The 14,832-nt window shown below is 39.0% G+C and overlaps 1 protein-coding gene across 1 annotated transcript; it reads right to left on the bottom strand.

Annotated features, from left to right (window-relative positions):
- Positions 1 to 4,298: 4,298 nt before the first annotated feature.
- Positions 4,299 to 13,527, bottom strand: LOC141233447 (uncharacterized). The gene is made up of 5 exons (XM_073667906.1): positions 13,306 to 13,527; positions 13,101 to 13,224; positions 12,920 to 13,017; positions 12,631 to 12,721; positions 4,299 to 9,557 (listed from the first exon to the last, which is right to left on the bottom strand). The coding sequence occupies exons 1-5, from the start codon at positions 13,525 to 13,527 to the stop codon at positions 8,344 to 8,346; spliced, it is 1,749 nt and encodes a 582-aa protein (XP_073524007.1). The 3' UTR covers positions 4,299 to 8,343.
- Positions 13,528 to 14,832: the final 1,305 nt, after the last annotated feature.

Below are 14,832 nucleotides of genomic sequence, written 5' to 3'. Positions count from 1 at the left end.
TTGATCATGCGCAGTGCATGATCAAAGTAACGTGTCTGCAGAGCTGACAGGTTATAATATAAAACAGTGATCCTGCACTGCTATACATTATAGCTGCGATCAGACAGCAGAAAGTGAAAGTCCCATAGTGGGACTAAGTAAAAAAGTGAAAAAAAAGGTAAAAAAAAAAAAGAAAAAAAAAAAGTTGTAAAAATTATAAAAAAATATATATTTTTATATATGTATATGTGTGATACATACACACTGTACCCATAAATAAATATTATTATGAAAAACATAAACAAAGATAAAACAATAAAAGTAAGCATATTTGGTATCGCCATGTCCAGAACGACCTGACCTATAAAACTGTCTCACTAGTTAATCCTTTTAGCAAACACGGTAAAAATAAAAAACAAAGCAAAAAACGGTGCTTTATCATCATACCGCCGACCAAAAGGTGGGATAAAACGCAAAGAAAAAGACGAATGTAAATAAAAATGGTACCGCTGAAAACTTCATTTTGTCCCACCAAAATCAAGCCACCAAACAGCTCCATCAGCTGAAAAATAAAAAAGTTATAGCTCTCAGAATATAGCGATGCAAAAAAATAATTTTTTTTATAAAATAGTTTTTATTGTGTAAACGAGCCAAAACATTAAAAAAACTATAAACTATATAAATGTGGTACCGCTGTAAATTTACTGACCCGAAGAATAAAGCTGCCTTATCAATTTTACCACACGCGGAAAGGCATTAAGAAAAACTAAAAAAAAATTCCTGAATTGTTGGTTTTTGTTTATTCTGCCTCCAAAAAATCGGAATAGAAAGCGATAAAAAAATGTCACGTGCCCGAAAATGATACCAATAAAGACGTCAACTCGTCCCGCAAAAAAAAAGTCCTTACATGACTCTTGGCCAAAATATAGAAAAATTATAGCTATCAAAATATGGCAATTCAAAAACTAATTATAGAATCATAGAATGGTAGAGTTGGAAGGGACCTCCTGGGTCATCTGGTCCAACCCCCTGCTCAAAGCAGGATTCACTAAATCATCTCAGACAGATGTCTGTCCAGCCTCTGTTTGAAGACGTCCATTGAAGGGGAACTCACCACCTCTCGTGGCAGCCTGTTCCACTCATTAATCACCCTAACTGTCAAAAAGTTTTTTCTAATATCTAATCTGTGTCTCCTCCCATTTAGTTTCATCCCATTGCTTCTAGTCTTTCCTTGTGCAAATGAGAATAAAGATGATCCTTCTACAATGTGACAGCCCTTGACATATTTGTAGACAGCTATTAAGTCTCCTCTCAGTCTTCTTTTTTGCAAGCTAAACATTCCCAAATCCTGCAACCCTCCTTCATAGGACATGGTTTGCAGACCGGTCACCATTCTGGTCGCTCTTCTCTGAACTTGTTCCAGTTTGTCTATGTCTTTTTTAAAATGTGGTGCCCAAAACTGTACGCAGTATTCCAGATGAGGTCTGACCAAAGAGGAGTAAAGACCGATAATGACTTCACGTGATCTAGACTGTATGCTTCTGTTAATACATCCCAGAATTGTATTTGCCTTTTTTGCTGCTGCATCACACTGTTGACTCATGTTCAGTCTATGATCTATTAGTATACCTAAGTCTTTTTCACATGTACTGTTGCTTAACTCTATTCCTCCCATTCTGTATATGCTTTTTTCATTTTTATTGCCCAGATGTAGTACTTTGCATTTTTCCCTGTTAAAAACCATTCTGTTGGTTGCTGCCCACTGCTCCAGTTTATTTAGGTCTTTTTGAATCCTCTCTCTCTCTTCTCTAGTATTAGCTATCCCTCCTAGCTTTGTGTCATCAGCAAATTTAATCAGTTTACCCTCAATTCCTTCATCTAAATCATTGATGAAGATGTTGAACAATACAGGTCCCAGGACAGAGCCCTGTGGTACCCCACTTGAGACATTCATCCAGCTGGATGTGAAGCCATTTACAACCACCCTTTGAGTCCGATCACTAAGCCAGTTATGAATCCACCTAACAGTTGCCTGGTCCATTGCATACTTGGTCATTTTTTCAATAAGGATGGTGTGAGATACTTTGTCAAATGCTTTGCTGAAGTCAAGATATACTATATCTACAGCATTTCCCTGATCCACCCAGTCAGTGATTCTGTCATAGAAGGAAATTAAGTTAGTCTGACATGACTTGTTAGTTACAAACCCATGCTGACTCTGGTTAATCACTTCATTCTTATCCATGTACTTACATACATGTTGTTTAATAATTTGTTCAAAGATCTTTCCTGGTATAGAAGTCAGACTCACCGGCCTATAGTTCCCTGGGTCCACCTTCTTCCCCTTTTTGAAGATAGGAACAACATTTGCTCTTCTCCAGTCTTCTGGGACTTCTCCTGTTCTCCAAGAATTTTCAAAGATTATGGAGAGTGGTTCTAAAATTTCTTCTACGATCTCCTTCAGTACTCTGGGGTGTAATTCATCTGGACCTGGAGACTTGAACTCATTTATGTTAGCTAAATATTCCCTCACAATCTTTCTGTTTACAGATAACTTGGATTCTTCTATTCCTTTAAAAGGACAGTGAAGATCAGTTGATGTTACATTTTCTTTCTGAGAGAAAACAGATACAATCTTTAAGCGTATTTTAGTGAGTGACAGCTGTCAATTATAAAAACCCGATATGAATCTGGTATAGCTGAAATCGCACCGACCCGAAGAATAAAGTCGTCTAATCACTTATACCGCATGAGGAACAGCGTAAAAAAATAAAATCAATTCTTCACCTGCTGCTGATTTGTTCATTCTGCCTCCCAAAGATTGCAGTAAGGCTCGTCTCACATTTATCCTGCTCTCTGCGCTGAGCGCTTACACCAGGGTTTCTGTGTAAATCTCTGAAATACGTGATTCAGACAGAACCCCCTGCGGAAGACTCCCTGTAATGAGGCAGATGGAGGCAGCATGGACGCCTTCCGGCCTGTGATCCCACGGTGTCACTCTTTTAATTAGATGTGCATAAAAGTGGCTGTAGCCACAGTTTTGTGAACCTCTGAAAAAAAGGACACCGCTAAACAGAGGTCAGAGTAACTCTGCTGCCTCATTTTAGTGAATGGATCCCTCGGAGTAGGGTTAGGGTTGTGTTAGGGTTAGGATTATGGTTAGGGTTAGGTTTGTGTTAGGTTTGGAATTTTTTCAAAAGTAAAGAAAAAAAATGACGACGATATGGTGATTAGTGTTGAGCACAAGTGCTCGCTACTTGAGTTTGGATCGGGTGCTCGGGCATGCTCTGAGTATCGCGGGTGCTCGGGTGACATGCTCAAGTCTCCGCCCTGTATGTTTCGCGGCTGCTATACAGCCAAAAATAACACGTGGGGATTGCTTGCCATACACATTCCCTTCCGAACCCTGCTGTGCGCCCAAACAGTGGTTTCCCCCCACATATGGGGTATCGGTGTGCTCAGAAGAAAGTGCACAAAGTTTGTGGTCCATTTTTTCCTGTTACCCTTGCGAAAATAAAAAAAATTGGGTCTAAAGTATTTTCTGTCATAAAGGTTCCTCAAAGTCACGTCAAATGTGATGTGGTCCCTAAGAAAAAAGGTTTTGCAAATTATGTTGGAAAAATGGGAAATCGCTGGTCAACTTTTAACCCTTATAACTTTTTAAGAAAAAAAAATTTTGGTTCAAAAATTGTGCTGATGTAAAGTAGACATGTGGGAAATGTTATTTATTAACTATTTTGTGTGACATATCTCTCTGATTTAAGGGCATGAAAATTAAAATTTCTGATTTTTTCACAAAGTAATTCAAGTCATATCGAAGAAATTATAACACTATCATGAAATACAATATGTCATGAAAAAATAATCTCAGAATCAGTGGGATCCGTTGAAGCGTTCCAGAGGTATTACATAATAAAGTGACAGCGGTCAGAATTGTAAAAATTGGCCTGGTCATTAACGTGCAAACCACGTTCGGGGGTAAAGGGGTTAACATAACAAAAATTGAACGGAGCAAATAATATATATCAAACCAAAGGAAAGTATCTACGTATCTGACAATTGTCTAGTACCAATAATATGGTGACATATCTATGCTAGGATATGAATGGCAGATCATTTGGGAATAATCAGAAACCCAAAGCAGAAACACCAAACATGAGTTTGGTCAAAAACCTTTATTTCACAAGCAATTGGTTACATGGTGGCACTGCAGAAGCGGGTGCCCACACTACATAAAATACAGTGATTGTATAATACACAAACAGTTATATATGTACAGTAGGTGATATCCAGAAGACTATTGTTCCTATTCTGAACATTATTGGAGAGTTTGGAGAATGGTCAGGACTGTCCATTAATTGGGATAAGTCGGTTATTCTACCATTTGATGATATCCCTAATTCCAGCATATTAGAACATACACAAATACAAACGGTTGAGAAATTCTAATACCGAGTATAAGTATAACAAAAAGATCTCCGGATTACATTGCACTGAATCTATATCTTCTTCTGGAAAAGTTTAACCCCTTTCCAAACTTCTGTTTAATAGTACGCACAAGGTAGTGACCCCCGGTTCAGCACGGGCTCCGGGCACATGTCAGCTGATTTATACAGCTGACGTGCCCACAACAGCCGCGGGTAGAATCACGTTCTATTCGCGGCTGTCAACTAGTTAAATGTCGCTGTCAGTCTCTGACACCGGCATTTAACTCGCACTTCCGGGAAGCGCTTATTAGCGCTGCCCATCGGTGACCCCGTCTCATGATTGTGGGTCACCGATGGGTTGGCATGAAAACCCGGGGTCTTCAGGAGACCCCTGTGGTTGTCATTTCTAGATTGCTATGAGCGCCGCCCAGTGGTCGGTGCTCATAGCAAGAGAGCATTTCTGCTGCATACAGGGGATCTGCTCATCCTCTGTATGCAGCAGAGCCGATCAGGCAAGTGCTGCTTCTAGAAAACACTTTGGCCAGCATTTTGAAAACAGCGGATAGGTGATGTGGAGGGGATACCACTCACACCCCATAACCACAAAACAGCGCCTACTCAAAAAATCTATGAAAAAACGAAGAGGGCAAATGAGCATAAATAAGCTTTATTATTAAAAATTATTTTAAACAGTATCAAAAATATAAAGACAATGTGTAGACTTGCGGATCATAAATCCCACCATATCCTTAGACCCATGGAAAAGTAAAGGACTAGGTACCTAAACAGTACATCACAGATTGAGATGAAAAAATATAGGCACAAAAGTAAATAACTATAAATAGGCATGGGTCCCCTAAGGAATGGAGTCCTAGGGGGAACCATGAAGATACGCTAACATCACAGGATGGGCTCAGGTCAGTGACTGAGGTATGACACTTCACCTAGAGATACCATCCAGAAAAATTTAGATAGAGAGTAGGTAAAAGGAAGGAGATGGGAAAAAGGAGAAGGCGGGAAAGGTGGTACAAGCAAACATTGAAAGTACTAAACAGTAAAATGGGGGTCAGGTCAATTAGGTAAGAAATGTATCTTTGAATTCATCATATAATATATCACCAACATGACCAAAATGACTCAACCACGAAGGTACAGAATGGTGCTTGTAAGGGGGACAGAGGAGGGCTGGTTGCTCCCGTCAGAACAGGCCTCGACGCGCGTTTCGCGACTGCTTTCTCAAGAGGCATGTGCTGCTTCTAGTCTCCCATGGAGACTATTGAAGTAAGCAAAAAGTTTAAAAAAATGTTTTTAAAAATATTAAAAAAAATAAAAAAATATATAAAAGTTTAAATCACCCCCCTTTCGCCCCATTCAAAATAAAATAAAAAAAACCCACATACACATATTTGGTATCGCCACGTTCAGAATCGCCTGATCTATCAATATAAAAAAAGAATTAATCCAATCGGTAAACGGCGTAACGAGAAAAAAATTCTAAACGCCAGAATTAAGTTTTTTTGGTTGCCGCAACATTGCAATAAAATGCAATTAACGGACGATCAAAACATCGGATCTACCCCAAAATAGTATCAATAAAAACATCAGCTCAGTGTGCAAAAAATCAGCCCTTACCCGGCCTCATATCCCAAAAAATGGAGACGCTAAGGGTCTTGGAAAATAGCGCCTTTTTTTTATTATTATTTATTTATTTTTAGCAAACTTTGGATTTTTTTCACCACTTAAATAAAAAAGAACCTATTCATGTTTGGTGTCTACAAACTCGTAATGACCTGGAGAATAATAATGGCAGCTCAGTTTTAGCATTCAGCGAACGTGGTAAAAAAAACAAACAAAAATAAAAACAACTGTGGAATTGCACTTTTTTTGCAATTTCACCACACTTGGAATTTTTTTTCCCGTTTACCAGTACACGATATGGTAAAACCAATGGCGTTATTCAAAAGTACAACTTGTCCCCCCAAAAAAAGCCCTCACATGGCCATATTGCCCGAAACATAAAAAAGTTATGGCTCTGGGAACAAGGTGGGCAAAAAACAAAAATGCAAAAACAGAAAATCCCATGGTTGTTAAGGTAGAAAATCGATGCGCGGTGGAGATTATCATTATTGGCTGTAGGAAGAGGGAACTTATCAAAAATTACACTGATGCCCCAACTCTTATACATTCTGCATAATGCCCCTATTTGGATCCATAATTCCCATTTTCAGAAAATTCATAGCACGTTTCATTGTCTTATCTGGAAAAAGAAATCGGCTAGGATAAAATATCCTACAAAGTGACAAGGAATCTGGTGGATTGGCGATTCCTAATGCACTAATATATTATATTGCAACATTTGGGTGGGTGGCAAAGCGCTGCAAACCCAAATAGTATTAAGGGGTTAATTACCTCAGGAACACCGTGGAATATTCCTATTCATATAGTGGAACTGAATGACCTCGCCCACAAGAAATCAATATACCCTACACTTGCTCTACTCTACAAGGTCTGGGATAGGGGTAAAGATATAATGGAAATAGGGGACTGCAATGAATCTACACCTATATGGTTTAATAATAAATATACAGAGGTCTATAAATTAGAGGGATTCCGGGGTTGGGTGGATAAAGGAATATATACGATATAAAACATATTGTGTGAAGGGGTACTTAAGTCCATTGATCAATTAAAGGGGGAATTTGGGGTGACAAATAAACAATTGTATAAATATCTACAGTTTCGGCATTCATTTAATGCACAATCAAGATGGACAGACATCTGTCTGAGATGATTTAGTGAATCCTGCTTTGAGCAGGGGGTTGGACCAGATGACCCAGGAGGTCCCTTCCAACTCTACCATTCTATGATTCTATGATTCTATGGACGCCCTTTTGGGTAGAAAATAATACTTTTGTTAAGTTGGTATTAGAGAAGGGAAATACTAAGGGTCGTATTTCTGATATTTACTGAGTCCTTCTTGATAATTATTTAAAAATATTTCCTTCTCCAGCTAGACAAAAATAGATGGAGATATAGGTCCAATTTCTGAGGATCAATGGAGAGCGGTATAAGAACTGGTTCCCCAATTATCTGTAAATGAGGCTCAGAGATTCTCCCAGATCATATTAATACATAGGAAATATAAGACGCCTAGATTCCTATGTAACATAGGATACCGGACTGCTGCTGAATGTCCAGGATGTAACATGGATGCTGCGGGCCTATTACATCCGCTATGGGAATGCCGGGAGATAGGTAAATACTGGAAAGGAGTTCTGTCTATTATAAAGAGGGTATATAAAATAGATATTCAACCAGACCCAAAAAATGCCTATTAGGTATATTAGAGGATGATATGGAATTTAACCCAATTTCAATAGGGATTTCACATATTTTATTTAAAACTAGGAAACATATTGCATCCAAATGGATTAACCCCTCACCTCCAGAAATTAGTGAACGCAAAAATAGGGTAAATAATATTATCAGATTAGAAAAAGGGGTATATAAAAAACAAAACTCAATGAATAAATTAGAGAAAATATGGGGCTTATGGTTGGATACACCAGGAATGCCATCAAGGGGGTTATTGCTGGAGAGACAATGACTGGCGAGGTCTAATGTTTCATTGTAATGTATATTGGAATTCCTTAACATGTGGTATGGGTAATATAGCACACCTATATGTGTATAGGATTATAATGTTTATTACAATATTATGGTTATATAAGAGATTTCAAGAACGTAGAATGTTAATTGTAAGATATAGTAATTGCAAGTTATCAGACGGTAATGGGCAAGCTGAAAGGATATATAGGAGAGATGCATATGTCATCCCTATGGTATGTTATTTTATTATTGTATGTACCGGTTTCTTGTTTTGTAAAAAAAAAAAAATCTCAAAAATTTATTGGATTAAAAAAAAAAAAAAAAAAGATTAGAAAAAAGGCTTCTCCCCTGTGTGAGTTCTCTGGTGCTTTACCAAAGCTGATTTATGGTTAAAACATTTCCCACATTCTGAACATGAAAATGGCTTCTCCCCTGTGTGAGTTCTTTTGTGTTTATTAAAATATGATTTATGGTTAAAACATTTCCCACATTCTGAACATGAAAAAGGCTTCTCCCCTGTGTGGGTTCTCTGGTGGTTTTCAAGATTGATTTTACGATTAAAACATTTCCCACATTCTGAACATGAAAAAGGCTTCTCCCCTGTGTGGGTTCTCTGGTGTTTATTAAGATGTGATTTATGGTTAAAACATTTCCCACATTCTAAACATGAAAAAGGCTTCTCCCCTGTGTGGGTTCTCTGGTGTTTATTAAGATGTGATTTATGGTTAAAACATTTCCCACATTCTAAACATGAAAAAGGCTTCTCCCCTGTGTGAATTCTTTGGTGATTAACAAGATTTGATTTCTGGGTAAAACATTTCCCACATTCTGAACAGGAAAAAGGCTTCTCCCCTGTGTGAGTTCTCTGATGCTTAATCAAAACTGATTTTTGGTTAAAACATTTCCCACATTCTGAACAAGAAAAAGGCTTCTCCCCTGTGTGGGTTCTTTGGTGACTAACAAGATCTGATTTAAGGTTAAAACATTTCCCACATTCTGAACATGAAAAAGGCTTCTCCCCTGTGTGGGTTCTCTGGTGACGAACCAGATCTGATTTAATGTTACAACATTTCCCACATTCTGAACATGAAAAAGGCTTCTCCCCTGTGTGGGTTCTCTGGTGGATATTAAGAGGTGTTTTCCGGTTGAAATATTTCCCACATTCTGAACATGAAAAAGGCTTCTCGCCCTTGTGGGTTCTCTGGTGATTAACAAAAACTGATTTCTGGTTAAAACATTTTCCATGTTTGGAATAAAAAAATCTATTATCCATTGTGTGTATGTTTTGATGTTTAAGAATAGACTTTTTGAGGGTAAAACTGTTTCCATTTTCTGAATGTGAAAATGACTTCTTTCCTTTAGGAGCAGTTTGCTTTTTAATGCTTATTTTATTTTGATTTTCCTTAGTAGTCGGTAATGAATCAGAAGATAGGACCTGTTTCATAGAAGAAGTAATGGTATTCACTTCAATTGTATCCTGTGGGATCTCAAGATCATCCAATTTAAAGATCTCCTGTCCATCTGATCTTCTGGTACAGTCATCTGCCAAGAAAAAAACAATTATTAATTTTGAATAAAATATCCTTGAAATTGATATTTTTTAACATTTCTACTTAAAATGTCTAAACAATCAGATCCCTGGGCTACATGCTAATCCAGGGAAATGAAGAGATATATGCTCAAGTTTAAAAATCAATTTTATTAGACACAAATCTAAAAAATAGAGGATTTTAAATATTCCTCTATTTTTTAGATTTGTGCCTAATAAAATTGATTTTTAAACTTGAGCATATATTTCTTCATTTTCCTGGACTAGCATGTAGCCCAGGGATGTGTTTGTTTAGATTGATTTAGAAGTGGTATGCAATCTTTATTTATTTTTCTATGGGATTCTTGTGTTAATTGTACTTAAAATGTCTGCAGAAATGGCAAGTTATTGACAGAATGACAGTTCACAGTCTAATAGAAAACCTCATAGGATGAACCAGTAGAGCGTGGTGTCCAACTGTTTGCTCATTCTGTTTCCAAAATATGGAATAAGAAGCCATCAAACAATGTTATGTAGGGAAAAATGACACCAATAAAAACTTCTACTCATCTCACAAAAAACAAACCCCCACTCAAGTCAAACAGAGGATTCCACATTATTAGATTCTCAAAGGCTCTTGAGAATCAACATGGCTTCCATAAACCAATCCAGCAAAATCCGCTCTCCCGAAGTCAAATCCCCCCTCGCTTCTGCGTCCAAACAACATTTAGCATCCATGTATTTGGCATTACTATAGTGAGAGGAACCCACTTAATTTAAGGTGTGTGTCTCCTGGAGCTCAATCTGGGCACTATGCGTTTGGTAAAAAATGGCCAATGTGCAATTTTTTCTCTCCAACGTCCACTGCGTGCTAATTTTCAGAAAGTGCCTATGGAGTCAAAATAATCAAAACTCCTATAGATTAATTCACGGAGAGTTATAATTTCCAAAATGAAGTCACTTTATGGGGATTTCTACTGCTTTGGTTTTCTGACATTTTGTCATATTACGGCTTCTGCAAATGGTGTGTCCCATCTCCTCTGGGATCTGCTCCTGCGACGTCGGCTTCTGTCACCAGGAGCCGCCTTATTCATCCTGCATGTGGCGCTGGTGATGGAGGAGACGTCAGAACCAGAAGCTCTGGGCGGTGCAGGCTCTGTCCAGCCACTAAGATTAGGGTGCCTGGGACCTGTTGAACCATCCTGTCTGGCAATATGGGTGTGTGTGCTGTCCAGCTGAAGTAATCTACTTCAGCCAATTGGAAAACACCACACCCTACTAAAGCTGGAAGCATATTGCCAGAAGCTGCCAGATACAGCCTTGTTCTCCTCTGGTTCAGTCCTCTGTGCTCAGCTCCCGGCTTGTGTATTTGTTTCCTGTTGTGATCCCGGCCCGTTTACTGAATACTCTTGTGTCTTCTGATTTTGTATTTTCTCTGACCTCCATGTTCTGACCCGGCTATCTGACTATTCTTCTTGCCATCTCACACCACAGAACATCGGGTAACACCATGGCCCAAGCCTAGGAGTCTCTGTGTAAGTCCAGATCCATGTAGAGGGGTTAAATGGTGATGAGCAAGACAATCCCTGGGATCTAGAAAATGAAGTAGATAGCGCCAAGCCTGTTCGAGGTAGCCATCTTTTTAGATGTCAGGTGACCATGAACAGTGTCCCCAATATATTGTGTCTGTAAACTATTCCAGCAAGATCTGCATTCAAATAGCTAAATGGCGCTCCTTCCCTTCTTAACCTGCCATGTGCCCAGACAGTAGTGTACAACCGTATATAGGGGATTGTCAGATTCAAGAGAAGTTGGAATATTATTTGTAAGGTCCATTTGTTTCCTATTATCATTTGTGAAGAATCTCAGAGTTATCACCATATAAAGTGACACACGTCAGATCTGAAAAATGAGACCTGATTAACAACACAAAACTGGCTGCGGGAAGGGATTAAATCAGAATATTTTGGGCACCAACTACTGTAGTCAAAAACTGTGACTATAGACAATAACACATCTACTGAAATGATCAAACTCAACAGTCTCCATCAGTAATAAATGAGTAACTAGTGGTGAAACCTCTCTGGGGTAATTGGAGTATGGGGCTCGGTGGCTCTTGGCAATCTAAACTATTATAAGGGACAATATTTTCTGTCAGATGAGTTTCAAAAAGAAAAAAATAGATATTCAAAGAGAACTTTTTATAATAGTGCAGAACTGAGGTGTCCTAAATTTAGATCTCGGACATTTTGAAAAAGCAATGGAGATCTTTTTTCAAAGACTACCAGGGTATTAGAGTCTCACATAAGTGAGGCCGGCCGATCCCACCACAACCTGTTAAAAAAAAAAAAAAAGCATTCTATGTTAGATCCCCAACAACAACGTATGTTTGGAGGGAGACCTCCAACACTAAACTGGAGTTTAGAGAAAGTATTAGCGCCCCCATTTCAGGAGAGATTGTGCAGTAATCTGAATTCCTTAGGATCGAAAACATAATGGAATTTATGAGGTGGAGTGATTCCATGAAACCAGGGCTCGAGCCTACACATCTCCTGCAGGCGGGAATAAATGTATATTACAGCCATCAGCCACGCACAGCTTAGAGATATATCATGGCACAGGTGTAATGTTTTCTGTATAGTTTATCACAATCCTGTTTGAAGTTAGATTTAAAATAAATTTTAAAGTTTAGATAAAAGGAAACTCTGATGTTATTGCATCATTACCCTCCGCTTTCTCTTACAGTCCGATCATAATATTTTTCTTCAAGTGATTTTCTAACTTGTCAGCACATTCTACATACGCTGCCATTTGGCTTTATAGTTTACAGATCTGGGCAGGTAACGGTCAGCGTCTCCTAATCCCAGGGGGTAGGTGGATCCTTCAGGTTGTAAGTTCTACAGAAAAGGGATTTCACAATTCACAAAGTCATTTGAACATTTTCAGATGGAGGTGAATGTTATGCTGCAGCGGCAAAATGGTGATCACACGATTGTGATACAGCCGGACTACCGAACTGATAAAGCAGCCACAGCCGGTGACTGAGAAGAATCTGTGACTTCTCAGCATTTAGTGGTTACTACTCACCTGGGTAGTCATATGTAGGAATCTCCTCTTTACACCGCTCATCACCCCTCACATATGTCTCTGTAGTATTAATATGGGTCATTTCTTCACCCTGAAACAAATATTGTAAAAGTCACAGACAGATGGAGAAGTCACATCTATGATCAGCTCTAATCCTGCCATCTCCACCGCTCTCATTACACAAGTATAAAACATATAATACTGGTGGCTAAAACAAGACTGAGCACAAGACCTTCACAGCCGTCTACACATCATAGGGGAGATCTCACGACACCTTCTCTCCATCTACCTGATGATCCAGAGGAATATTGGGATCTTCTTGTTTACAGTCCTGTGGAAGAAGGGGATGGGGACATCTCTCTGGTGTTGTCCTCTTACTGGATAGATCTGGAGGGAACACATACAGGGACTGAATTCATTCTTTACATACAGATAATTATAGGCCGTGTGTATTTAGTCCTGTCTATTACCTGGTGATGTGAGGGACTGGGGAACCTCCATCATGACGTCCTTGTACAAATCTTTGTGTCCTTCTAAATACTCCCACTCCTCCATGGAGAAATAGACAGTGACATCCTGACACCTTATAGGAACCTGACACATACAATGATGGCGTCATCCCCCAATCCTTAATAGTGTTACTGTATAATATCCCAGCATTCCCAGCAGTGTCACCTCTCCAGTCAGCAGCTCAATCATCTTGTAGGTGAGTTCTAGGATCTTCTGGTCATTGATGTCCTCATGTATCAGGGGGTGAGGTGGAGGTCCTGTGATTTGGCTCTGGGGTCTTCCCCATCCCTCAGACACAGGGTCCTGACAGCGCTCACTAGAGGTCTTCTTCACTACTATGTAATCCTGGTTATGGAGAGACACATTAATAAATCTCACTCCAGACATTTCCAGAGTCCTCACCTCTCCAGTTCTGTCCATCTGTTATTCCCATAGATAATAATGATGTAATGTGACGTCATCAGAATCTCTCACCTCTCCAGTAAGACGGAAGAGGATCTCTAGGGTGAGGTGTAATATCCTCTCCGCCATCTTGTCTCTGTCCATATCCATCTTTGATGGGTAAATCAGGAAAATTCTCTTCTATAAAAGACCTGAATGAGAAGATGATGAGCCGATGTAACATCATAAAAATCCTGTGTAATAATACAATTACTGGAGATAATAAGGGGAAACATATGAGGAGATTTATTATTTTACAGTATTTAGTTTTCTTCTTTACATCTAGTAATAAAACCTATATATTTTAGGCCACATACAACAAGCAGTTTCTTCCTCGGAGTCTGCAGCTGAACACGTTTCTCATAGACTCATCTTCCATAACGCTAATTCTTGTCTCATTTACCGACACTGGAATCGGCATTAGTAATACTGCAGGAGATATTCATTACAAGTGACAGGAGAAATAACTACTTCATGATGAGGACGACATTAGGCTTTCCTATATTGCAAGAAAAACACCAGAAATAAAGCAGATATTAAAATGTATCAAAAGAAAATTGGTACCAACAATTCTTGTAAAAAGAAAAAAACATGCAAAAAGACATTTTCCTATTTTTAATATGTTAAACATTTAAGAAAAACAAAAAACCTCTTTTGGGCATCAGAACATAGATGTACACCGCAGGGATGGCACAGGTGCGGCTGTAACAAAAACCCTGGCAGTTTAACCACTTGCTGCTGACAGAAACAAACATGGCTTTGGTAGAGTTTTGCTGAATGTCCCTCCTCCCCCAAGGTCTTGATAATATGGGGCCTCCTAGTTACTACGATATATAAATGCCTAATAATGGTGCCTGGGCCTGTAATGTACAAAAGTCTATTAGGCCGGGCCAGAGGCAGCGTCCAATAAGTTACTTTTTAAAGCCCCCATACACATCAGACTAAAGCTGCATGAAAGTTGGTTGACTATATAATGTATTTGGGGGTCTCCTGACAGATGATGTCGGGGCAGAGAAGGATCTGGGATCCTGAATTTCAGAGGATAATCTTTTCTTCTTCCTGTAGATAATCCTCCACTAGAGGAGTCTGGAGGTGACTCTCTCATACAGATCACAGGAAAGCTGGAATATTTGTGTGTATGGGGGAGTCGGGAGAGATAACCGTCTGCCAAATGACCGCTCAGCCACCACTTATCTCATGTGTATGGGGCCGTTAGTATTACAGTGACAGGCAGTGATGATACACAGCACT

The sequence above is a fragment of the Phyllobates terribilis genome, unplaced genomic scaffold (genome assembly GCF_046119375.1).
Source record: "Phyllobates terribilis strain yellow unplaced genomic scaffold, ASM4611937v1 Scaffold_600__1_contigs__length_992639, whole genome shotgun sequence".
Taxonomy (NCBI): domain Eukaryota; kingdom Metazoa; phylum Chordata; class Amphibia; order Anura; family Dendrobatidae; genus Phyllobates; species Phyllobates terribilis.
This window is presented reverse-complemented; position numbering and strand designations above follow the sequence as displayed.

What these genes read in the sequence shown, in the direction of transcription:
- LOC141233447 (XM_073667906.1), bottom strand. Translation starts at nt 13,527, where the DNA reads ATGTCTGGAGTGAGATTTATTAATGTGTCTCTCCATAACCAGGATTAC. An exon ending in TTGAGCTGCTGACTGGAGAG is followed by an intron (nt 13,225 to 13,305) that starts GTGACACTGCTG and finishes TGTATGTGTCAG; the next exon opens with GTTCCTATAAGGTGTCAGGA. An exon ending in ATATTCCTCTGGATCATCAG is followed by an intron (nt 12,722 to 12,919) that starts GTAGATGGAGAG and finishes TATTTGTTTCAG; the next exon opens with GGTGAAGAAATGACCCATAT.